The sequence below is a fragment of the Vipera berus genome (genome assembly GCF_964194415.1).
Source record: "Vipera berus genome assembly, chromosome: 8".
Taxonomy (NCBI): Eukaryota; Metazoa; Chordata; class Lepidosauria; order Squamata; family Viperidae; genus Vipera; species Vipera berus.
The window spans coordinates 9,692,941-9,720,050 of NC_138211.1; the positions used below are offsets into that span (position 1 = coordinate 9,692,941).

Below are 27,110 nucleotides of genomic sequence, written 5' to 3' on the forward strand. Positions count from 1 at the left end.
AGGCTTGAGAAGCAGTCCTGGGTGCCACAGGCAGGAAGCTCTAGTCAACTTCAGCACCTGCCAAAAAGAGTAGAATCGAAAACAAACGGGAGGAGAGAGAGAGAGAGAGAGAGAGAAAGCAAGGTTTTCTTTCTTTGAAGTGGAGCAGAAAGCGGATTCACAGACTTCCAAGCACCTATCAATCAATCTCCCAGGATGGATTGCTGTAATGTATGTAGAAATTATATTGTCATACTTTTCTCTTTTTTTTAACTGTACCACAAAATTTTGGACAGGAAGATGATAAAGTTGACTAGGGGGGCAAACAAAGTTAAAGCACAACAGCCAGGATTTTTCAGCGCTGCTGCTGTCATTGACAAAAGATTGATGGAAACAGTCTTTGGATTTCCAGCAAAAGTGTAGGGGGTGTTAAGGGCTGAATCTCTTTTCTTAATGTTGCTAAAAGGCAGGGCTCCCCACTTTGGCTGAGGGTCTACGATGCCCTTTATGAGACATGGGAAATTAAAGAGTGGGAGTCATAGGTGGTTTTTTATTGTATTTACTTGCATTTGCTGACATTTTGGAGAATGAATGAAAGATGTGTATCCATGGAAAGGATGGATGGATGGATGGATGGATGGATGGATAGATGGATAGATGGATAGATAGATAGATATAGATAGATGGTTGATAGATAGATGTTATAATTGTTGGATTAAACCAAATCAATTGCATTTGTAGCAATTCCAAATTAATATAGGTGGACTCTTTGGCTTTAAGCAGTTGCAGCCCCTTCCCTGATCCCCCCTTGAAATCCCGAAAGTCAGCGTCTCTGCCTGGCACAAACATTTCTAATTACCGGCGCGCTAAACATGAAATAACAACAGGGCCAGCAGAACTCTTAGTTTATGTGTGGGAGTTGTTGCTGATTGCTGTTCCTGTGTGTAGAGGGGGAAAAGAGAGTGAGAAAGAGGAGGAAAAAGCAGCTCCATCCTTTTGCAAGGGGGTTGAGATGGAAGCATATCCCAGCCCTTGTCAATTAGAGGATCAGGATGAAGAATCTTTTTACCATTTTAAAAAGCAGAAAAGAAATTATAACACTTTATTTTATATGAGTGGGACATATTCTTTTCTCTAGACAGTCTAGGGGTGATATGATAGCAGTATTCCAGTATTTTGAGGGGCTGCCACAAAGAAGAGGGAGTCAACGTATTCTCCAAAGTGCCTGAAGGCAAGACAAGAAACAATGGATGGAAACTAATCAAGGAGAGAAGCAGCCTGGAATTAAGGAGAAACTTCCTAACAGTGAGGACAATTAACTGCTGGAGCAGCTTGTGTTCAGAAGTTGTAGGTGCTTCATCACTGGTGGTTTTTAAGAAAAGACTGGACAGACACATAACTGAAATGGTATAGGGTCTCCTGCTTGAACAGGGGTTGGACTAGAAGATCTCCAAGGTCCCTTCCCTATTCTGATTAATTGATTGATTTTTCAATGAGTGGGCTTGCATTTGGGAAGAGCAATAGCAACTCCAGATCAGGTGCAAGTGATTGCCACATTCCAGATGTTTTGGACTATGCTTCCCATCATTCCCGATTGGCAGGGGGAGAAATAAGCTCATACTTTTGGTAAGATAGAAGGTGAAGAGATGGCAACTATACTGGAGATGCCAACCATGCCCGTTTCCCACTTATCCAGATCATCTTTGCTTTGAAGAATGTCGGGTTAAAGTTTCACACATACGAATGGCTTGGCCAGATCCGATGTGGCATTCATTCAAATCTCTGCTTAGTTGGACAGATTCCTTTCAGCCATCACATAGATATAAATTCATGCTTGTAAGTACTGGATTACTGTGTAAAACATCCGGCAGCTGCTGTCATAACTTTTAAATAGTGGATCATACACAGTAGTGTAGGATACAGAGGCTTCAGTTTCCTAAGCTATCTTTAACAAGAAGGGAAAAAAATATTATTGGCTTCTAAAGCAGCATACAATAAATGGCTATGATGCAACCGGAGACCAAACATCCTAGCACTGAGCACATCAAAAAATTGAATATTAGCCTGCTTCTTGTGCAAATGTCCTTGGCACACCCTATCTATTTCCTCTTGCAATTGTGATTGCTTCTTTTCTGCTTCTTTCCACCTTTACTTCAAAGTGGCTTTTGAAATTGTCAACCTATTCTGCAAAGCACCTGAAGGCAGGACAAGAAGCAATGAATGGAAACTAATCAAGGAGAGAACCAACCTAGAACTAAGGAGAAATTTCCTGACAGTTAGAACAATTAACCAGTGGAACAACCTGCCTCCAGAAGCTGTGAATGCTCCAACACGAAGTTTTTAAGAAGAGACTGGATAGCCATTTGTCTGAAATGGTATAGAACAGGGACCATTTCCATGGAGAGAGGTTTTTCCGTAGACTGGAGGGTTTTGTGTGCTGCCTGCATCCCGCAATGGGACTTTGCTTGTATGTGTGGACCGGTTGCTGGTATGCCGCGGCCCCGTACTGGTCCACAGACTGGGGGTTGGCGACCCCTGGTATAGAGTTTCCTGCTTGAGCAGACTAGAAGATGTCCAAGGTCCCTTCCAACTCTGTTATTCTGTTATTATCCAATTACCCTACATCACAAACAGAATACTTGGAGAAGTTTACCACTGATGGTTCTTCCCTTCCCTTCCCTTGTTCCAGTGATTTTCCAACACTATTTCTGTCCTTTCCCTATTGACCTGTGGCCATAAACAAATTAAAGTTCATCCAGGAAGAATAATTGGACATCTCTATACCACTGGCCTTTGCTCAGGAGCATCCAAGAAAGACAGAACAGGAAAACATGCAAAGGTTGCTTGCTCCTTGGAGATGGGGGTAGAACAAGTAGCAGTTGGAAAGAATGCTAGAATCCCTAAAAAAACTTTGGGCTCTCTTTCCCTGCAATTCCAACGAAGTGAGTTGCAGCTCATAAAAGGTGAATGAGAATTGTCAGCTACAAAAGGAATGACCAGATTCCTGACTTTTTTGCCACCTTAGACTCACAGCTCACCTCCTAAAAGGCCCACCTGTCTTTTGAGCTCAGTGTGCAAAATGGCCAGAATTGCTCCATTTCAGTAGAGGATGTCATTCCGTGGCTGAGTTTCTATCCGTCCTGCCATGCTTGGCCATGTCAGTTTGTAAGAAGCAGTCACAACACAGGAAGTAAGTTCTAGATAAGAGAAATTGACCTCCCTAATATTGGTGGATGCTTCTTTGCACTATCGTTCAAATCTGTATTAATTCATATGCAGTGGACCCTTAAAATATAAATAGTTATTTTCTATCCCTCTAATAGACATCTGTGCCCAGCTGGCATATCTAAAAAAAACAACAACCATGCAGGACTGGCATTGCACAAAACATAGATGGCCAGCTATTGGAAAACAGGGCAATAAGTTAAACTAGAAAATTGAAAAAAAAACAACAACTATTGAAAGAAGGCAAAGATAAACCATTTTGATATGACTTGAATACGTTCTTGAAAACCCAGGAGTCAAATGCCAACGAAGACATTGTTTTTAACAGGTGTTTTTAACAGGTGTCCTCTGCTTTGGCATACTAGAAGAAATATACCAAAGCATAGAGGACACCCACATGTTATCCAGCAGTTTAAAAGTATGGGAACTTCGCATGTTTCAAAAAAAAAAGGGAAATATTGGCAAAGTCCACCCTTTCCATTTAGTACCAGTTAGCATCTTTGTAATGGAATGCCATGGATCCCTTCTCAATGACGGAAATCGTAGCCATTAAGGGAAAATTCGCCTTCCTGCTAATGGCTTGACCCGGAAATTCTTCCAGGTCTGTGAAGTTATCATAAAGCCAGAAGTTAGCTTTCTAAGCTAGATGAAAGTGCACATCTGCTCCAGCTCCTAGAAGTGTGGGAGTGGCAAACTTCAGCTGGGAAATGGCAGAGCTCTTTTCACTGTGTTCAGCAGACTAAACTGGCCCACATGTTTGCAGGGTACAGAACTTGGTGTGTTTCTGATGTACCCTTTAAGCCTTTGTAAAGTTGCAGTGACATTCAAGAGTGAAGGTGGGTCATGGATGTCTGGCTATCCTACCTTTCCCAGCTTCCTATCAAGAGCAGAAGTGAAAAGTCTGTTTCCTGAGGACAGCAAAGAGGTGAAGGCAGCGCCCGGCAGTTTTTGTCAGCTGCTGCCAGTTTTAAGTGGGTTAAAAATAAACCTGATAAGCTGAAGACCTGATCAATTTGAAGGGAACAGGGTTAGGAAAACCTGCTTTCTAATCTGGATATGCCCCTTTCTGTCTTCATGACACCCCTATGTTTTCTGCAACCAGTGATTGGCATAGAATCCAAAAGGCTAAGCTGCCCATCAACATTTCTCCTGAAGCCCCCAGAAGCTATCCAGACTGGGGGAAAGCAAACTTTTTGGCCTCCTATTTGCAAGCGAGGGGCAGGCTGAGAGATGTACAAGGAGTCTTACAGATACTTGACTATCCATTTCACCCTTAAAACTCCTGGAAACCACACCACAAATGGGTTGTTTCCCAGCCAAAGAAGCCTTCAAGCCAGGTGAAGTTGGTCTCCTGCTTTTCAGAGCTCAGCAGGGGTTCTTCCAAAGGAAAGGGGGAATGTTCCCATTATCAGGGGCTGACAGCTATTTTCCCCTTTTGGATAATGTGTGTCATCCCAGCAGTGCATTACCTGCCAACCACAGTGGGTGAAAGTCGGAAGTGAAGTTTGAATTATTGGAGGAGCCTTTCTGTTTGCTCGCAAGCAGGCATGAAAGGCGAGAAGTCCCAGCCCTTAAGGCTTGTTGCTAAAAGACTTTTCCCCCAAGGTGGATGTCATTCACCGCTGAAGTGAGAAAGCAAAGTTGCAATCCCAGTTTACCTGGAGTTCAAAAAGTCAGCATTTCTGGTTCAAAGTGCAAAACAGAGAGCATTTAGGAAATAATCAAGAATTCCAGGCAGAGTGTTGTGACTTGGAAAGGCAAGCTGGATCGCCCCTCCTTTGTTTCACACTGAACACCAGTAGACCCTTAAGGGAAGATCTTCACTGAGACACAATGGACAATTGCTTGGGAACTGTCTCCTTCTAAGCAAGTCGTCCTATCTAAGGTGGCTTTCTACCGTCAACCTGGTGATTCCTTGCCTCAACTTTCCAACGTTGTCCACAGTAATGGCCACATTCCCGTGGGCTCAGCATTTCCAGAGGCAGACTCTGTCAGGGCAGAACTGTCCTGGATCTTGTTCTACTCACCTCTTCCTCTTCTAGTGACAGCTCACAGGCCAGAAACAGGCTAGGTTGTAATGTTATGTAGAGACTGACGAAGAGATGTTACCTAGGGAATGGTCGGATAAGAGGAAACCTAGCCTGAAGCTGCATAATGGGAAGACCAAGAAGCTCAGAAGGGACCCTGTGAGAATGACAGTTGAATAATTGGACTTTCAGACTTGTAAGGTTATGTTAATGTAGCTTTACAATAAAATAGAATTAGCTTGTCTGATAGCAATAGCGATAGCCCTTAGACTTATGTACCGCTTCACAGTCCTTTACAACCCTCTTTAAGTGCTTTACAGAGTCAGCCTATTGCCCTCAACAATCTGGGTCCTCATTTTACCAACCTCGGAATAATAGAAGACTGAGTCAACCTTGAGCCAGTCAGGATCGAACTGCCAAACTGCTGGCAGCCGGCAGTCAGCAGAAGTAGCCTGCAGTATTGCATTCTAACCACAGCACCACCGGGGCTCTGGCTCTGGTGTGTTTCCTGTCTGGGCCACCTGGTAAAGTTGATACAAAGGAAGAACTACTTCACATCCTGCCCAAGGACTTCCAAACATCTGGAACAAGCATTGCAGAATTGCCACCATAGAGAAGGACTGCCAACTGGTGAGGCCCACGGCTGTTTTTGTAAAAGCAATCAATCAAATGAAGCTTTTACCAAGTGCAACACAGCCTTCTGCCAACAGCAGTTGAAAAAGGGGATTGGCTGGAAGCCTTGCCACAAAGTGAGAATGGAGTAAAAGTGCCTAGAAAAGTGACTGGGGAAGCTGACCAAAGGACAAGGCAATGAGAAGCTGGAGACAGCCTTCCTTTAACTCTATTGAGGGATGAAGCCTATATGTTGTCATCAATCAGACTGACACATTTGCAAAGTACGTCTCGGATATCCACTTCTTAATTATTCAATACCGAGGCAGAAAAATGGGTCACTGATGCCGGGACTCATTATAAAAGCCAGGAAGGTTTATGTGGCACCTAAAAGATGAAGAGGGACATTGTGGCACCAATTTTCAAAGCCGAAGACCCATTTCTGAAGATCAGTGAGTTGTTAAACTGGGTCTCTCTTCCAAGCCCATGTTTGCCTCTCTGTCTTTTTAAACATTATCCCTTTTCATCATTGTCATTTGTTTTGTTTTGTCTTTCCTATTTTTTATCTAGTAGACTGCTGCACAATTTTTTTGGCAAGGATATATTTAAAATTCCTATTCTTAAATATCAAAATTAGGCAAAAATATGGATAACATGTACATAAAGGAAAAGTAGTATAGCAAAATGCAAAAGGAAGGAAGGAAGGAAGGAAGGAAGGAAGGAAGGAAGGAAGGAAGGAAGGAAGGAAGGAAGGAAGGAAGATGCAAAATAGGATACAATGGGAGAAACATAAACCAAATATGCAAAATATGCCTATTTAAAAGAAATTTAAAAACATTACAGAACATTAGGACAAATTTCAGGTTAGAAACATGTACAATTAACCAAAGCCAACAGTGACAAATTACACAAGCACAAAAGTTCTACTCGGGATGTAGAACAGGGTATGAACTCAAAATTTTCCTTTTAAATACTTGGCCCCCGAAATATACGGTAATTAACTTGTGGAAGGAAGACAATTTATCAAGCAACTTCATTTTTGGCTTGCTGGTGACAAAAGTCTGGAGGTTTTTATTTGCTGTAATTTCGTTAAAGACAAAAGTGTTTTTTCAAGAAGAAAATAAAAGGCCCATTTGATTGTTAGTTTATAGGGTGAGCATGGAGTTGGGAGACCTGAAGGAAACAATCAGATGATCCTGGATAAAGAGCAGAGACATGTTTAAACATGATGATAACCAGAAGAAAGTTGACTTTTATTTGGAAGTTTTGAGTAGAAAATGCTTAGAGAAGGCTGACTTTTTGCAAGGACAGATGCCTGTTGAACTATGATAACATTTTCTAATACTCCTGTTGGATCCTGACGCCTCTTTAGACTCATCACAGACGTCCTGTCCTTATTTTTCACTAATTTTGAATAGCTATCAAGTGAACACTTGGTATCTTTAACAGCTGGCAAAGCCCAGAGTTGGTCTTTGGTTGGAAAGTCACTGTATTCATCACCCATGATGCCTTGATAGATTACCACAGCAGGGCATTATGGGAAATTTAAATGACTTCCCACCTGCCTCCACATGAAATATGCCAATACAGAATAGCTTTTCTCCCACATATTCCTTGGCTAAGTATCTCTTCTGACTTGGAACCCATCCTTTATCTATAACCTATAAGTGTGCTATGCTGCCTGTTCACACATTATATTAGTTTAGGGCTAAACCAAAATGACTAAAAATATTGTTGACAAGTTCTGATTGCTAAGCCGTGATAGGGGCACACTGAGTTTTGATTTAGTATGCTGCCTGAATTAGTTAAAAGTCTGCATTTGTGATGGTATGTGGAACGATCTTGAGGGATGAGGAGAAGGCATGTTGCCTAGAGCCGGGGTAGGCAACCTCAGCTCTTTTATGACTCATGGACTTCAACTCCCAGAATTCCCGAGCCAGCTATGCTGAGGGGAAAGAGAGAGATTTCCATGCTGAGCCATGCTGGCTCAGGAATTCTGGGAGTTGAAGTCCACGAGTCATAAAAGAGTCAAGGTTGCCTACCATTGGCCTAGGGAATGATCAGATAAAAGTTAGAAAAGCCCACAGCTGCTTAACAGTCATCCAAAGAAACTTAGGAAGGATCCACCCTAAATCAGTCAGGCAGTAAAAGAGAGTGGGAGATTTGTACTTTCAGACTTGCAAGATTCTGTTAACGTAGCCTTACAATAAAGTAGAATGAGATCCTCTGGCTGTGTTTCCCATTTGGTTTACCTGGGATAGCTAACAGCATTTTAGCCCACTCCAATTTCATAGATTAAGTTAGAACAGTGGATGAACTAATTGATACTATGTCATCAGTCCACCACAATTAAAACAACTGCGCCTTGTACAATATGTAAATTTCCTTACATTTATAACAGCTTTCTTACTTGTCTAATGGAGTCAGTCAAAGCTCTGCAGTTGAGGGACACGGTTGTCAGGAAAGGCTGATAATAACAGACAGAGTAGAAGCCAGGAGGAGAATATCTCATGGATTCAAATATCATTATGCAAGTAATACTACTTAATTTGCATGATTTATTTATCTAAGGAATTTATATGACCCCTACATGTGGACCCGAGATTCTGGGCAGCAGGCAATACATCAGAAAAACAAACAAAAGTGAACAATTGCAATTAAAATCCAAAACATTAATAGGTGACCTGGAAACTCAATTCTATCCTTCTCCAGATGTCATCATAACACCTTGTCACCTGTGTTCCTGGGTGGATGTTCATTACTGAAACCTGTAAGATACCTGGGCTACCAATTTCTTAGACTCTTACTATCTCCTTACATGCATCTGATTCCTTAAAGACACTTGAGCTACGACAGGCAACTTTTCAGTCAGAATTAAGTAGTCAATCATTTTCTTTCTATCATTAACAAGCAAAACAAAACAGTCACAACTGATTAAAGTAAAACAAGCCATGAAATCCTAGAACAAAACAAGTGAAATGGCTAAAGTTAAAATTTAAGAATTTGGACGGTAAAAATTCTAATGAGGTATCATACAATTTATGCAAGGCAATTAAATGATTGTTTGGAATAATGGAATGGTAAAAATACTGCTCACATACAGAACCATTATAACACTAAAAGCCGTGGAAAAAAACATTATTATAATAATTTATTATTATTATATCTAGACAAAATGCAGTGGTGTAATGTGTATGGATGAATAATACATAAGGAGTGATTATGGTTTCAAAATTAAAAAGAGTCCAATTACTGTCTACTGACTATTTTATCTATGCCGTTAAAGTGGCTCTAGTAGCTAGTGAAAATTAAGACCAAAATAAAATTCAATTGACAGTAAAACATTGCTATAAACTAGTGACTAAATGATTACAAAAATAGGAGTTAACTTAACCTTTATTGATTGAAACTTGAAACTTTGATTCCCATCTCATTTCCTTTGTGTATTTGTTGTGTGATCCTTTCAACAACCAAATGGACTTATTTTTCCCAATATAAAGGGGAACATTCATTGATTCATTTATTAATTGTATTTGTAGACTGCCCACTCAGAAAAGCTGTGGGCAGCAGACAGAAAAATGATATGTTTTTTTTTTAAAACTCCAGTCTCTCCAAAGGACTTCTGAACTTATCTCAAGGAATTGTGGCATTGTTCTTGATCATAAACTTTGGTTTATTGGGGAAAAAAGATGATCCAGATAAACAAGAATATTGTAAAAAGCGTACATGGAAATGTATACACATCTTCATGATTGTTTTTACAATCAGTTTGCAAGAATGTTTGCAAACTGAGACAAAAATGAATGAATTTAAGATTGGATGTCAGAAATTGAATGTGAAATTTGACTAATTCCTCTCTAGGGAGATTCTCAATCATGCAGATCATGGTTGTCACAGGTGCTTTTCCAAAAGGCACCCGGACTTTCTTTTTTTTCCCCACAGAAAATGTTTCTCTTCAGATCCAAGAAGCTTTGTCAGTTCTTCAGCCCTGAAGCTCCTAGCGTGAGAAGCAGAACGTTTTCAAGGGGGGAAAAACCCAACAAAGTCCAGATGCCTTTTGGAAAAGCAGCTTTGGGCTGACTAATTTCTCTACTCTGGATCTTCTATTAGAGACATTTTAAAAATCATAAACTTTACAAATTAATGAGGTGTTGTATGAAGGCATTATTGTACCGTATATTTTATTGCCCGTCCTGGATTAGCTACTGATCAGCAAGTAGAACTTTCAGTGCCAGCCTATTTTTGCAACATCAGAAAAGCTTAGACTACTTACACAATAATAATAAAATGTGGTAACTTTTATATCTCCCCTCTTCCTTCCCTACCAAAAGAGAGGGAGGTTATCCATTAAATTGTACAAGCTGCTCTCAGCTTAAAAATCACAAAGTTTTGCCCACACAGGAGGTTAAAAAAACTGCAAATAGCAGGAAGTTACCCACCCCAAGGTGGACTTATATAACCATTCCCCAGCTGTGCAATGTTAATGTGCTGAACACACACACACACACACACACACACACACACACACACACGGAAAATGCAATGCAGTGCAACCAGTGTGGAATTTGTCAATGTCTAAACACAACACATCTCAAAATAGCTTGCAGGGGAGGAATGCAAGCACTCAAGAGCTTCGTTCACATATAATGAAACGATAAAATACATCTTTAAGAAGGCAAGCACATTTTTCATGTGGCCAGTAAGAGGCATTTAAGCCCTGCCGGTCATTTTTAATAGTCTAGTAAATTCACAAAGATTTTTCCAAACTGCAGTGATGGAGAGTGAGTTAAATATGGTTTATTCCTGCTAACCTCATGCTATGTTCCAAGGGGAAGTCTCTTCAAAAGGGGTCTACCAAGTTTTTTTTAAAAAAAAGAAAGAAAAAAAAACCTATGAAGAATCAAATACAAAAAGCAAAGAAAGTGAGGATTCCATGTTCTCTAAATGCAAAGCAAACATGTTCTATTCACCATTTCTAAAAAAACACTTTTTCATGGTGCTGCATTCATTTCACCTCCAGTCCATAGCAGAGACAGCTTAAGTTCATATTTAGCTGGTCCAGTTTTAAAGGATTGTTTCTTCTTTTCTCCCAATATATTTTTTGGGCTGCAGACATGATTTGCAGGCTTTCCTTAATATGCTGATTGAGGACATTATCTTGTGCTGGCAGGAGTCTGAGATATTGACCTCAGCTTCCTTTTGTAATTTTGATCTGACTTCTTCAGGAGTATCACCTGAATAATGTCTGACTACCATTTTCTGAAGAGAGAGAGAGAGAGAGAGAGATCATAACTATCTGTTGAAGTCCATACATCTTAAAATTGCTAAGGTTGAAGAAGACTGAGTTAGACAGTCCAATTACATCCCTTGAAACTCGGCTGTAGAAGAGACACCTTTGGAACAATTCTACAGTTGCAGCTTGATTAGACGAAATCTCATCCGTCATGCGCAGGCTGGTGGCTTCAGCTTCATTCTTCTGGGAGAAGTGTGTGGTAGTGGCTGTTTGTTCCTCTTTTTTAAACTGCCAGAGGGGGTGTGTTCTGTGGGTGGAGGTGTGCTCTGATTGGGTGGGGGGTTAGCTGTGTTCTGATTGGGTGGGGGTGTGTTTCGTTCTCCCAGAAGAACGAAGCTGAAGCCACCAGCCTGAGGATGACGGATGAGATTTCGTCGAAACGTTGCTCTTACACCTTCAATTCTACGTGGGGAAAAAACCCGAATGACCAAAGATCCACATACAAACACCCGTGAAAACCTCAGAAAACATATATATATATATATATATATATATATATATATATATATATATATATATATATATATATATATATATATATATATATATATATATATATATATATATATATATATATATATATATATATATATATATATATATATATATATATATATATATATATATATATATATATATATATATATATATATATATATATATATATATATATATATATATATATATATATATATATATATATAGATTTGTCCCATGTTTGGGGCCTAGCAAGGTAATATATATATATATATTTTAGATAGCTGGCACCCCCATTACTTCCAAATTATTTTGCATTTAGGTTGATGATTCCATTACTGTGCAAACTGGGGGTAAGTAACCAAGAATAGGTGACTGAGGGAAGATGGCAGTTAAAAGGTGGTTTCGTTGTAGCTATCAGGAAGGATAGGAGTGAAGGAACCTGTTCATCAGAATGAGTTGGAGTCCTTTCAAATACAGAAATGCTGTCCTGCAACATACAAAAGAACTAAGTAAAATTACTCCTACTACCTTCGAAAGAACTCAGTCCCCCTATAAGATTCAGTTATGTAACTGCCCTATTTGAGCTCAGAACGTGTGTTTGAATGACACTCTCGTCAACACTTGGGGAAACAACACCTCTCCCCAGCTAAATTGAGCAGCAAGAGAGGTAGAACAGCAAAATCCCATCTGAAAGTGGCAAAGACAGATAGGAACCTATCCACTGGACACTTGCATCTGACACATGTAGTACATTTTTGTAGGAATCATTCCTTGCAACCTTGGAATAAAATCCTAGGTAATGTAGAACTGGATTCCTAATGATTTCAATAAGACAGCCATATCATTTTCTGGGCAACAGTACATGTAGTCCCATGTATTTTCCCCGGCAAGGGAGTTAAGGCGGGATCAAAAAGTCAGTGCCGTCCTAAGCATACGGACACACTCCAACTATGTTGGCGATGTCCATTTTGCTCTCCAAATTCATGGAGACCTAACCCTAACCCTAAGTGGATTTGCATGGCTTTTCTCATGAAACATAGATAAAGCAATATCGAGAAGTCATTACCATCCTAAGCATACCTACACACTGGGAATTGTAGGTAAGATGGGCTTGTAAAGTTAGTGCCCTCCTAAGCATACCCACGTGCTCCAAATCCGTTGGCAAAACCAATTTTGCTCTTTGAATTCAAGAGACCTTATCCTAACCCTAAGTGGATTTGCCCCCCCCCCCCATGTATTTTCCCAGGAAATGTAGATAAGGCAGACTCAGAAAGTCACTGTCCTTCTAGGCATACCAACACACTATGTATCTGTTGGTCATGTCCATTTTTCTCTCTAAATTCATGGAGACCTAACCCTAAACCCAAATAGATTTGCCCCCAATGAGATTTTCCCAGCTCCTAGTCAGCCATCTCTAGGCCAATGAACAATGTATGGCTTCTCAGTATTTTGCTGCCACTGCCTATCCCAAAGAAGTTCTGCAAAAAAAAACAACCCTCTGTAAACCCATGAGGTATGTATGGCAACCATTCCTCAACCATTCCCCTCTGGTCTTCCCTGGTCATGTATTTTTAACATGGCAATCGGTCTTCCTTGATGGCCTTCCCCATAAGCACAGGTAAGTCGGCGTAGAGAGCAGGCTGAGTTTCCCCTGTGCTGATTTTGTATTCTCATCTGTGCCTCAGGAAGGAGCTTGCACCAAACTGGATGAAGACATCTTGGATATTCCATTAGATGATCCAGATGCCAATGCAGCTGCTGCCAAGATCCAGGCCAGTTTCCGTGGCCACATGACTAGGAAGAAGATTAAGGGGGGTGAAATTGAACGTAAAAGCAAGGATGCCGAGTGTACAAACAGCACCCGGACTGGAGACTTGCGCAATGGAGATTAAGCAGCCAGGTAAGGATTCTCCTCATCTCTTCCTGATAACATAACAATTTCAAGCTATTGTGAAATAGCTTTTCCTAAGTGCCAACTATGTCCTACTGTTTGTCCCTGCAAAAATAACCCTGTGAGACCATGACAGACTGGCCAGAGTGAAAAGCTCAGTACCTATAGTTAATTCTTACATCTAACTGGCCCCACCGGAGCAGGAAGGCAGGGAATGTTGTGGGCTCCAACTGTCAAGGAAATACATCTGGTGGGATCTAGCCGAAGGACCTTCTCTGTGATGGCTCCCTCTGTTAGGCATACCATTCACCTAGAGATAAGATTGGCTCCGCCCAGTTGCTTTTCTGCAAAGCCTTGAAGACATGGTGTTGTCAGTAGGCTCGGGGACCCAATTCTAAGCCAATCAAGCATCTAAGCCAATCAAGGGTTGGGGGAAGGTGATTTTTTAACCGTGGATTTTTAATGTTGGAGTCACTGTGTGTGAATTGGGATGCTATATCAGTTTGTTTAATAAATAAATAATACCAATAAAAGGGAATATTTCTAGCCCTGTGGCGTCCTTGGTGCTGTCTGAGCTTGGTTGTTTTCTTCCAAACATTTCATCACCCAACTCGGCAACATCATCAGCGCTTAAAAAGAGCCAAGCTCAGAGAGCACTAAGGCCCCCACAAATAAAAGAAATAAACAAACAAACAAATTCTAGTTTTCTTTAGTGCAGAAAACTGGACAAAGATTTGTACTGCAGCATATCAAAACATAAGTGCTACTGGGTTCACGGCATCTTATTTTTCAATGGCTGTTCCCAAAATTGGCTAGCTGCCCATGGTATCTATTTCTGTACGCCAGAAACTTCTAAGATTTTTCCATAACAAAAATGTCCATCTTCCTTCCTGCTGGGTTCATTTTATCCTAACAAAAAGCAGCAGTATTGAATGTCTACACACAAAGGAACATTAAGATGCTGTAAAACATACTGAGGGATGTGCTACACACAAACTCAGGTCAGCTTGAACTGAACTCGTGAACCACCATAACAAAAAATCCTTGGTGATTCTTACATAAACAAAAGCAAAGGACTCATGACAAACTAGCCAGGCTGGTAAGCTTGTCCTGGGTGCGCTTCATCCGTTGACAATCTGGGGCAGGAGTCTCATAGGAATTGAGAGCTGGAGGGAAGCAGGCTAAAAAAACACTAGCTTAGAAGGCTTTGCCCTACATACTTAGCCAGAGTAAGGCTTAATTGTCACTCCTACCTGTAGCTTCTGTGGCAGACCTGTGCATTTTATGGCCTCTGGGTCACATTCAGCCCTTTGGCTGTCCCTGTCCGGCCCACATGAAGGTCAATCAGAAACTGGAAATAAAACGTAAATAAGATGTAACATGCCTTCTTACCAGTTGGCAGCTACTCAAAATCATATGGGTTACTGCTTTTTATAACACAATAAAATTAATGTTCAGCAGAATTATGTTCGGCCTATTGGTTTGACCCTCCATACCAGTCCCAGTGTCTCATGGGACCCCTTGGGAAAATTAATTGCCCATCCCTCTTCTACGGGCTGAACGGAGACAAAGGGCACCCAGTAGAATCTTCCACAATGGCTGCCCCATTTTTCCATTTCATCTGCTTACTCCGTCTCCTGTGCTATTCTTCAACTTTTAGGAAGCTTCTGTAATACTCTTTTGCACCTACCGGTGTGGTCTGTGTAATGTATTGGGCCTAGTTTGACTAAGTTGTACCACGTGGGTTTGGTTGCTGTGAGATTGCTTAAGCAGAGAGTTGGGTAATGGTCGCCAGCTCCTCAGACAGTCAGTCTCCAGGACAGCCATTGGTTGGCTCTAGGGTGGCAATAGATTGCTTTAAACCTATTGGCTGCCGCCTAGTGGCTGGAGTATAAATAGCTGCATTGCAGCTCTGTTTCTCAGTTCAGTTCCAGCCTTTCAATAAAAGCATGTTCCTGCCTGAACTCTCTCACCTCGTCTCCTGCTTTCCAGCAAGAACCCAGGACACAACAGTCTGCATGGAGGACCTGGGTCAAGAAGTCAAGTTGGCAGCTACAATCTTGGGGCTGATGCCTTGCCCTTGTCACATTTTTTTTTAGCCTAGCATCTTGACATTTTTTTTTTGCCCTTTAGGATTGATTTAACAGCCGCTGGGAAAAAAGGTTGTGAAATAGGGTCGGTCACATGGGTCACCTGCTTTGTGGCCATCACGACTTAAAAGCTGTAATGGGCAGGTTCCAAAATGAGGACTGCCTGTATTCAGTTCAGGAAAGGTTAATGGCAGAACAAATTCTTGCCTATTTTTCCCCAGCTCTCAACTGAGGTGGCCGATGCAATGTGCTCTCAGCTGTTCTTTGTCTGCTGACTTTAAATTAGCAATATTTCACAAGCTGTGACAATGATGGATTAATGATAAGGCAGGCTGGATTTCTGTTTCTCTTCTTGGAGCAAATGATGCCTTTGAGCAGTCAAATAATAGGAGGGTCTACTATTTTTAAAGCTCAAAAAAAACTTTTAATCTTTGAGGGGTCATATGGGGCTAGTGGGTTACAGTCTGGGAAGCAGACAGAGCTAAGGGAAAACCTATTTGATCTCATTATAAATCTGGCTCAACATAAAACGAATTACAGAAACAAGTAGGATAACTTCCATGAAGTAACCTTCCTTGCTGTAACATTCAAGATGAAAAGAGGGTCACAACTTTTAGAGGGGTGCTAGGGGGGGTTGGTCTCGAAGAGGAGCGCTGGAGATTCCAGCTGTCCACCTTTACATTGCTACATTACAAAATTCTGTCCAATGATAAATTTCATTAATGGTTTCAAGGTAGGATAAATTAATCAGGGGCAGGTGATATGGCTAGTGAAATAAGGCAGCCCAAACAAAAAAACAAACTTTGTACGAAATTCTGAGTTCTGGGGTCTTTTCATCCAGTTGTTGCGGGATGCAACTGAGCTTCAAGACATTTGACCTTCAAGATGATCCAAACTCTCCTCAGAAGCAATGTTTGATTATTATGCAATAAAGGAAGACATCATTTCCCTCCCACCTTACAAATCTGGAGAAAACTCTATTGAAGCTCTGACATGCAATGAAAGAAATCAAGGTGCTTTTTAAACAATCTCCTCCGGTTAGGATGTGACCTATTAAAGCGTTCTGTTGAACCAGGCAGCAAGCAATGCAGGTGCTGAATATTCTATTTTTCTCAGACAGTGGGGCTGAATGATAAAATCAGGTTAGTTTTAGAAATACAGGTTGCTGCTGCTTTCATTGGAATGACAAATGGAGTGGTCAGGGGTCTCACCACAAGTTCTGTCCCTTGGAGGCCTGCAGGCAACTTCGCAGTACTCAAGGAGAGAAGCAACCTAGAACTAAGAATTTTCCTGAGAACAATTAATCAGTGGAACAACCTGCCTCCAGAAGTTGTGGATGCTTCAACACTGGCGGTTTTTAAGAAGACGTTGGACAATCATTTGTCTGAAATGGTATAGGGTCTCCTGCTTGAGCAGGGGGTTAGACTAGAAGACCTCCAAGTCCCTTCCAACTCTGTTATTCCATTATTCTCAATACATGAAGAAAAGATTCACCCTGTTTTCATCAGTTTTTCCCCTAGGTTGAAAGGTCCCATTCTTCTCAAAGGCATTGTCAAAATTGTGGAGATGAGTGAGTCCACCAGATGTGACCAATATGGAGCTTTAGCTGGCAGTCACCCGGAGTCAGCACTGATTTGAAGGTACCCCCTTCCCATGGCAACCCCATTCCACCAAAAATCTTATCAACTTTTCTCTCTTTTGAAATGATTGCATTCTGTTCCATCTTCCAAGAAGCAAGCTAATACTGGACCGTTGTTTTTTTTTTCCCTTTGAGGAAGAAGAAAACGTTTTGCTTTTCATGCAACAACCTCCATCTGTTTTTATTATTATTTTTAAAATTAATTTATAATATAAAATACAAAAATGCAAAAGAAAATAGTAGGAAAGATAGGGGAGGAAAAAGGAAAGGGAAAAGGGTAGGAAAAAGGGGGAAAAAGAAAGAAAAGGCATTGACTTCCAACTCCCTTTGGTGCAGTAGAATAAGATAATAAAATCAAATGTCAACTTTTTATTTTTACACAATAGTATAAAGTAGGTAAGGGACGTGGTGGCTCAGTGGGTTAGGATGCTGAGCTTGTCGATCAGAAGGTCGGCAGTTTGGCGGGTCGAATCCCGAGTGCCGCGTAACAGAGTGAGCGCCTGTTACTCGTCCCAGCTTCTGCCAACCTAGCAGTTCGAAAGCACGTAAAAATGCAAGTAGAAAAATAGGGACCACTACGGTGGGAAGGTAACAGCGCTCCGTGCGCCTTTGGCGTCTAGGCATGCCGGCCACATGACCACGGAGATGTCCTCGGACAAGTGCTGGCTCTTCGGCTTTGAAACGGAGATGAGCACCGGCCCCTAGAGTCGGAAACGACTAGCACGCATGTGCGGGGGAACCTTTACCTTTACCTTTTATAAAGTAGGTATTTCTATAACAACAAACCTATCTAATCGGTAAAACCCAAAATCAACGTTTCATTTTTTTCTCCCCCTCAAGCACAAAGTCCAGAAGCACTTTCCAAGTAGAAACAAAAGTAATTCAGTGGTGGGATCCAGCCGGTTCGCATCACTTCGGCAGAACCGGGAGCTAACCTTTTGTTGCCCAGGCCCAGAATGGACTTCCGGAAGTGGCATCCACACACAGAGCGAACCAGTTGTTCCCATATTTGAATCCCAGCACTGAAGTAATTGTATTTTGTTCTTTAATCAAAGCAGTCAAGCTTCATCAGTTCTGATGGCAGGGAGAAATAGAAGAATGGGTTTTCTTCTTCTTCCACAAAGGAAAAAAAAAGCAACAACAGTCCGGTTGCCTTTTGAAGGGAAAAAAAGCACCTTTGAAACAAGTATCACCTGGATGACTGAGAATCTCCACAGCGAAAAGATGCCTTGTCCAATAATAATTTTTAAAAAAACCCTTGAATAGAATAGAATAGAATAGAACAGAACAGAACAGAACAGAACAGAACAGAATAGAATAGAATAAAATAGAATAGAATAGAATAGAATAGAATAGAATAGAATAGAATAGAATAGAATATGGGATGGGATAAGAATAGAACAGAACAGAACAGAACAGAACAGAACAGAATAGAATAGAATAGAAGAATGGAATGGAGGAATAGAATAGAATAGAATAGAATAGAATAGAATAGAATAGAAAATATGGAACGGAACGGAACGGAACGGAACGGAACGGAACGGAACAGAATAGAATAGAATAGAATAGAATAGAATAGAATAGAATAGAATAGAATAGAATAGGGAATGGAATGGAATGGAATGGAACGGAACGGAACAGAACAGAACAGAACAGAACAGAACAGAACAGAACAGAACAGAATAGAATAGGGAATGGAATGGAACGGAACGGAACGGAACAGAACAGAACAGAACAGAACAGAATAGAATATGGAATGGAATGGAATGGAATGGAATGGAATGGAATAGGAAGGGACCTTGGACCTTGGAGGTCTTCTAGTCCAGCCCCCTGCTCAAGCAGGAGAATCTATACCATTGGATTGGTCCAATTATGGGGGAGGGAAAATACATCCAAGTCACGTGGTTTTGACCCCTCTGTTTTATCGAGTATGCAAATTCCTTGCATCTATCAATGGCTCACACCCGCTGCGCTGACTTCCACTCCTCTGATAGGAACATAATTGCATAGCCAAGCTTTGAGATTCTTACAAAACCGATGCACTCCAAATTACAGGTACCAGTTTGCAGGGGTGGAGAAGCATTTGAAGAAAACAAACCCCTTGGCCTGTTAACAAATTAAGATATTATTCAATAGAAAGGGGGGGGGAAGCAAAGCCAAAAAAAAAGAATATTTTTTGTCTGAAAAAAATATCTAGAGATAAACTGTCTAATAAGCGGCTATATACATGCTGAAGAATCCAAGTAAGGACAGATTGAAAGTATCTGCTCTCGCCATAAATGCTGGTGTGCATTGTTGATCAGTGAAAACGTGCATTTATGAGAGGGAAGAGAAGAAATCACTCACTTTTTCCACCTCAGGGGCAGGTAATATTTTTAGAGGTAGTGGAGTAGGCACAATTCCCCCACCCTTTTCCCCCCAGTGACCAAGGGTTCCACAGGATGGGAAAATTGAAATTATGGATTGGCACTGAGACTGTTTGGGTTTTGGTAGTTATATTTTGTAGAGGTGCCTTAAGTTATTGCAAACTCTCTCTCTCCTATCTATTGTCTGTCTGTCTGTCTGTCTGTCTGTCTGTCTGTCTGTCTGTCTGTCTGTCTATCTATCTATCTATCTATCTATCTATCTATCTATCCATCCATCTATCCATCCATCCATGTATCCATCTCTGTCTGTCTGTCTCTGTCTCTTATCTATCTATCTATCTATCTATCTATCTATCTATCTATCTATCTATCTATCTATCTATCTATCTATCTATCTATCTATCCATCCATCCATCCATCCATGTATCCATTGTGTCTGTCTGTCAGTCAGTCCGTCCGTCCGTCCATCCATCCATCCATCCATCCATCCATCCATCCATCCATGTATCCATCTCTGTCTGTCTGTCTCTCATCTATCTATCTATCTATCTATCTATCTATCTATCTATCTATCATCCATCCATCCATCCATCCATGTATCCATCTCTGTCTGTCTGTCTGTCTGTCTGTCTGTCTGTCTGTCTATCTATCTATCTATCTATCTATCTATCTATCTATCTATCTATCCAGTGGTGGGATTCAAATATGTGAACAACCGGTTCTCTGTGTGGATGCCACTTCCGGAGCACATTCTGGCAACAAAAAATTAGCTACCGGTTCTGCCGAACTGGTGTGAACTGGCTGAATCCCATCACTGTATCTATCTGTCTGTCCGTCCATCCATCCGTCCGTCCGTCCATCCATCCATCCATCCATCCATCCATCCATCCATCCATCCATCCATCCATCCATCCATCCATCCATCCATCTATCTATCTATCTATCTATCTATCTATCTATCTATCTATCTATCTATCTATCTATCTATCTATCTATCTATCTATCTATCTATCTATCTATCTATCTATCTCCCTCCCTCCCTCCCTCCCTCCCTCCCTCCCTCCGCTATATGATCTTCTTGCAGATTATCAAATAAATCACTACTCTGGGAACTCTCTCTGTCCTAGTTTTCACATGGAAGACAGATCCTACACACGGGTAGTTAGCATGGAAACCAATAGTAACTCCCCAAGGGAGATGAAGGGACTGGGTTGCAATTTGAATTCTTCCATAGCAACACCAGCTCAAATTCTTCTCATCAGCAGAGTCTATTTTTAAAGGCTGGCAAGAATAAAGTACATAAAGGAGTAAACCAACATTATAGGTAGAGCAACAAATCCCAAACACAGCAAAGAATAATGCTGCCATTATTCTAAAGGAACTGCATTTTAATGAGCCTGTTTCTTGTGCACATTTGCTGTGAAGAACTGTTTTTTTTTCTTCTTCCATCCCCATCCTTTTTTTCCCCCTTTTGTGGTCTGTTAGATTTTAAATTTGGAAGAAAGGATTTAATTTACTCGATTGTATTTTCACACAACAAGCTAAACCAACACCAAATAGGGAACAGTAGAGTTCAGTGCAATGCACGGACTCAGTCCCAGTTGTTCACTTGTTCATTTCACTCACATATTGCCCTGTACGAGTTGTTATTTTCAGCCTAGTGTTTTGCATAAAGCAGACAGTTGGCATCATTTAAGCTAGATGTATGGATTGATTACTATCTGGGGATAACAAGAGTTTTTTAATCCTGGTGGAGAATGTAGCCAAGAATAGAGCAGCAATAAAACATTTAAGCATTTGGAAGGAAAACAAAAAACAAAAACAGCAAGACCAAAACATTTCCAATCCAATTTAATGTTATCCCATCTGGGAGATTTTAAGCTTTGGGTAATTTCAGCAATAACTTATGTATTTAATTATTAATATTTTAACAAATATTTAATAGTACAACTGTGAAGAAGGATAAGAAAAAAAAAGCCAAAAAAGAAATAAAAGACAATTTATATGCTGGGTAAACTTGAACAAGAATTTTCAAAATGACATTAGGTTAATACTTCATATAAAATAACCATAACTGTTATTGGAATCAAATCAACGATCAGTAATTGGCGAAAGTAGCCAATATGTAAAATTCATCAGAGTAAACAATTAAAATTTCTATCAAATTTTAGAGATCCATCCTTATAACTAAACAAACTAAAGCTAATATTTTAAAACCTTGAATTAAGAGAATCTATTCTAGACATTCAGTTATAGTACAATTTTAAGATGTGTGGATTTCAACTCCCAGAATTCCCAGCGTGGCTGGGGAATTCTGGGAGTTGAAGTCTCTACATCTTAAAATTTTAAGATGCGTGGATTCAACTCCCAGAATTTCCAGTGTGGCTGGGGAATTCTGGGATTGAAGTCTACACATCTTAAAATTGCCAAAGTTGAGAAAGACTGGTATTACCATGTTTGGAAGAGTGGTTAAGGCACCATGCTGGAAAGCAAAGATGAGTTGAAGTCTATGCCTTAGCCATGAAAATCAGCTGAGTGATACTGGCATGTCTCTATCTCTGTCTCTCTGTCTGTCTCTCAGCCCAACCCACTCAACGCCACCTGGAGTTATTTTCAAAAATAATAAAGGTTAGAATACCTTTATCCTCTCCAGTCATGGACTGATGCTGAGCAGCTTATGGTTCTATAACTCAAATAAGTAATTGATATTAACACGAACATATTAAGAGTCAAATACTCTTGTGCAGAGGAACTATAAAAGCTAAATATAATTAGCACACATACACAAGAGGCCTCTCCTTCAATTTATCTCTCTCTCTGAGATTTTGATTGCTTTCCTAAGTGCCAGTAACATTTGGGCAAGTTGACTCTCCAGGCATCTGCAGTTCCAGAGAAAAGGGGGCAGCCTTCGAGACTCCAGATGGGGCTGGGATTAAGGGAACAGTTTTAGGTTTTCTGTGAGATGACTATTTCATGGCTTACACTATAGTTTTCATGTATTCCCCAAAGAAAAAAAGGCAAGGAACCCTACAATCAGTTTTCAACAATCAGACTCAAAGAGCCCATTGCTATTTCTGGTCTGGATCATCACTGGGAATAACAAGAAGGTACCTCTGATTCTTTGCGTATATGTAGTGATCACCTGAAATTTTGCAAGTCCAGATGTCACAGCCTCCTTGGAAGGTCATGGAAGACATTTATGAAATCAGAGGTTCTCCCGGGTGAGGACAATGTGGAGGAAATGTATTTTGGATATAGAGCACCTTGGTTATGCTTCTCTAATCAAACAGTTTAAAGTGCAGGAGAACTGAATAACTGTTTTCTTACTGTGCTGTGATGGAGTTTATGTCCAGGTTTAGCTTGTTTAATGCAAAGGCTGTTCGTCTTGTTTAGAATTGTTTCTCTATATTTTCCAACAAAATCTGTTCCACGCTTGAATTTTATTTGCTACGTGCCAATCAAAACACTTGGTATATGCACAAACACATATGTCTCCGTCTTCCCTATCAACCTTGATGTCCAGGAATGCAAAAGGAGAAAAAAACATAATTCGGAATGTAACATCTTACAAACGTTGCCTTCTACTTGTCATTTTTTTCAGTGAACACAGCCATGGCTTTTCCACAAACTGAGATTATTTTTGATCAGCTTCCTTGTTGAATATGAAAAGCCATTTCCTGTAATCGCTTGAAACACAAATCTCTGTTGGATTATTCTTTATTCGCCCTTTATTTATATTCCCAGGACAATTCCCCCATCTAACCCCTCCCAAATAAATAAACCCAGATAAGATAATTAAATTGTAAGTGCCATGTGTGTGTGTGTGTGTGTGCGCGCGTGTGTGTTTTGGGACATCTTTTCCCAGTGGCTTATAATGGGTTTAAAAACATCCTTGTTCATAGTTCCAATGATTTGGGTGAACCCGACTGTGGCAATTGATAAACCACAATTTATGGTTTGGAGTTTGTATAAAACCTGCCAATCTGTGGTTTATTCAATATAGGAAGGTTCAAGAAACTATAGCTTAGCATCTAATATATATCCAGCATATCAATTATGATCATTTGATATCCCCTTGTTTGCCATTGGATACCCTTAAGGAAATTTCCTGTTTTTCCTGCTCAATTATGATGTCCTGGAGGTATCTACTTAGCTTTAAAGGAAACCCAGCACTAACCAGATAGTCTGGTGCAGCAGGGTTTTAGGGGTTTCCCCCCCCCAAAAAAAGTTCTCAGTTTCTTTTGATTGTTATAAGCAAACACCAGAGAAAATGGAAGTGATGTTCAAAAAGGTGCCTCCTTATCCCCTGATGTGAGACAGTCTGGAGGATTGATTTACATGAAGTCTCTCAGAGCAGTACATTTCCTTCTGGAATCCCACCAGATCATCCTTCATCCCTGAAAACAAATGACCTTGCATTAAGCTGCCAGGACTTCCTGGGGTATTTGGCAAAGCCCCAAAAGCAAGGTCCTGAAAGCAAGGCAGAGCAGAGCAGTTGATAGCAGCCATCTGCTAGACAGTAACGAGAGAGCCAAACCTTCTTCAAGCCTACACTTCCTCTGCAAATGTTAGGTTTCCAAATCAGCTCCGACAACCTCCTTTCCTTCTTCCCTTCCTGAGTCAAAATGGAGACACCCAGTTCTTCAGAGGATGCTTCCTGCCTGCTCCATCTTTTCCCCCCCGTGCCTTTCCCCAAAACTAACTGTCCTTTCCAAACGACGTGAACACCAAATAAATCCGTTCCTTGCGGGGAGCATTCGGTACAGTCAGTCCAAGCTTGGAGAGACGAATGATTCTTGGCCAGAAAAAGTCATTCTTGACTGCCCAGATTGCTAGGCAAGTTGTTGTTGTTATCTCAAATACCAGATTCAAGTGATCTGATTTATTTTTTTCTCCTTCTACAGGGACTAGAGAAGAAATGGAAGCAACCATAGCATCCAGGCAGGTTCCTACTGGTCCCCTTGAATTCACCTTCTGCTTCCAGAAGAAACATCCTATTGTCTGAGTGCAGAGCAGACACGATTCCTTTCTTTTGGACTGATTTTGCTTTCAGAACCTTTACCACTGCCCCTTCTCTTCAGAATACCGGTATCTATTTTCTCTGCCTTTTCTTCCTGCACAGATCCCAGGATTCCTCTTGGTGCCTGCCCATGTCAGTCAAAATATCCATCCTCAAAGAGAGAGACTCTGTCGGTGCAATATATTATAACTACACCTTTTCTTCATGGTTGTATCCATCCGTTCCTTGCTATTTCCCAACCACCCAACAGTCCCCATGAGGCAGTGGGCCTTTATGGCAGAGTCCTGAATTCTAAGCAAGATGGGCAGTGGAGAAAAGTTTTTTTAAAAAAAATAGATGTGGTTTTAGGTTTATTTTCACACCTGGTCAATAGAATTTGAGACAGATGATAAGGTAGTTTAGAAGCATTCTTGCGTTGGCTAATGGGACTGAAGACAGACATAATGTTATAAGCTGTTATTTTGGGCCTCGAAACAAGACCCCCAACCTTCACTTTATCAAGTTAAATTATAGATTATTTTTACAAAGTGTTCTAATCATAGGAGAGAGAAAAATAGATTGGCAAGATTATAGGGGCTAGCCAATAGATGACCACTTTTCTCCCACTTATGGGAGAGATCATAACTAACATTTTGCCGTCCCATCCCTTAATTTACAAATATACATCCATCCCTCTCCACTCCATTTAAAAACATTTTGTCTGCCTTCACCACTGAGGGTGGCGAGTTTTGCAAATGCCACAGAACCCCTCAGATTAAGCCTGTTTCTCAGAAATCTCTTTCCATGCTGCCTTCATCTGTCCAAACGAAAGAGAAAAAGCAAATTGTGGTCCACCTCCAGCCAGAAGAACAATGCCATTCCTTGTTTAGTGCAGATTGGTGTTCTCTCAGCCTCCCTCTTGCATGTTGCATGCTAGCTTATTCCTTTGTGCTCAACACTTCTACGCCTCCTTTTAGAGATGTTGTGCAGATGGCCTCCTTTAGATCCATCCAGTTGTTGTAGAAGTATTCCCTTTCATCAGTGATTTGAAACGGAGATATTATTAACCCTTTGGGTGTCTCTGCTTGTTTTCATAGTGCCGTGACTTCTTTTTTCAAACCAACAGTCGCTGTAGGATGGTCACTGCTTACCAGAACCTTCAAGCCAGGGGGAGATGGTGACCTCTCAGCAAGTTCACTTTTACTATCTGTCCCCCCCCTCCACCCCCACCCCACAATTGGCCTTCAGGCTCCTGATTTGCATGGATCCAAATGGACCATGGGTGGCTAAGATCTTTTTTCCCCAGTGCAAACCACCATTTCTTACAGCCCTAGGTTTGGGAAATGCTATCTGTATTGAAAACATTTTGCTTGCCTGTTTTGATGATAACATGTTCAGTCTCCCCAATCTCTCAAAGCCTCCTCGGTCTTGCTTTGATAATTGCACTACAGCTTCAGATGACCCAGTTGAGCTTTACAGATGAGAGGGCTCTAATCTAGCAATCCAAAGAGCAGCCCAGGTTCCCTGATTGGCTAGCAGCTGAGAAAAGAGAGACCACCTCAACTTTTTCTTCGGTGCCTCTAAGAGTGCATGTACATCCATGTTACCCCAGCCTAGGTATAGAGTCACATTATTGCCTGTGGTGATGGTGGAATTGGAACTGGAGAAAGAGTAAGGTAGAAGCTTCATGCCAACATTCTCCTTTGCATTCTCTGTGCCATAAGGAAGAATGGCAAACCCCATTTAGTCAAGTCACTACAAGATGCAACGAAGGCCATGTAGGAAATGGACTTTTCTTATTCAGCTTCATTTGACTCATATCCTCTCCTCCCCTCTCACTTGTGAATACTGTCCTGCTTGTCTTCCCTTTTTTCCTTAGATCTTCTTTCTCACCCACAGACAGCTTGGCAGAATCTGCTGCCCTTGCCTTTTTTAGTATCTCTCTTTCTCTCTCTCTCTCTCTCTCTTTCTCTTTTTGCACGCAATGTCTTCTACTAAGATGGAATGTCAATAAATAATGTTATGTAAAACAAGAGTGCTGAGGTCTTTAGTAGCAAGTATATTTTTTTAATTAAAAAACTTCCAGGCAGATGTAAAGGTTGAAGCTGAGTAGATCTCCAAAATGGGAAGAAAAATGAGGATGGTACAGCAGAAATCAGAATCCAGCAAAGTTCAACTTTCAGAGTTTTTATTTTTATGGAATTCATGGCAATTCCCACTTTAGTAGAACTTGGAATAAGAGATTTGGTGGCTACCTGTAGCAATTCTGGAAAACCGAGCTTTTAATATCCCATCCAACATTTAAGAACTTTTCCTCTTCATTTCCTGGAGATGATTCTGAAGACATTATTGATGTTTAATTCCCCAGAAAGCCTCTTTGAATTGCAAATGCCTTTTTCCCATGGCAACCAAGAAACATAAGGGGCTCTAAGACAATTTAAGAGCCAAACAATGTGAGATGCAGAAAAACATAGACTAGAATCCACCATGAAAATACCTTTTATGTTCC

The 27,110-nt window shown here is 40.8% G+C and overlaps 1 protein-coding gene across 1 annotated transcript; it reads left to right on the forward strand.

Moving 5' to 3' along the window:
- Positions 1 to 2: 2 nt before the first annotated feature.
- Positions 3 to 25,724, forward strand: NRGN (neurogranin). Its single transcript, XM_081333373.1, has 3 exons — positions 3 to 210; positions 13,302 to 13,516; positions 24,507 to 25,724. The coding sequence occupies exons 1-2, from the start codon at positions 196 to 198 to the stop codon at positions 13,506 to 13,508; spliced, it is 222 nt and encodes a 73-aa protein (XP_081189499.1). The 5' UTR covers positions 3 to 195; the 3' UTR covers positions 13,509 to 13,516; positions 24,507 to 25,724.
- The last annotated feature ends 1,386 nt before the right edge of the window (positions 25,725 to 27,110 follow it).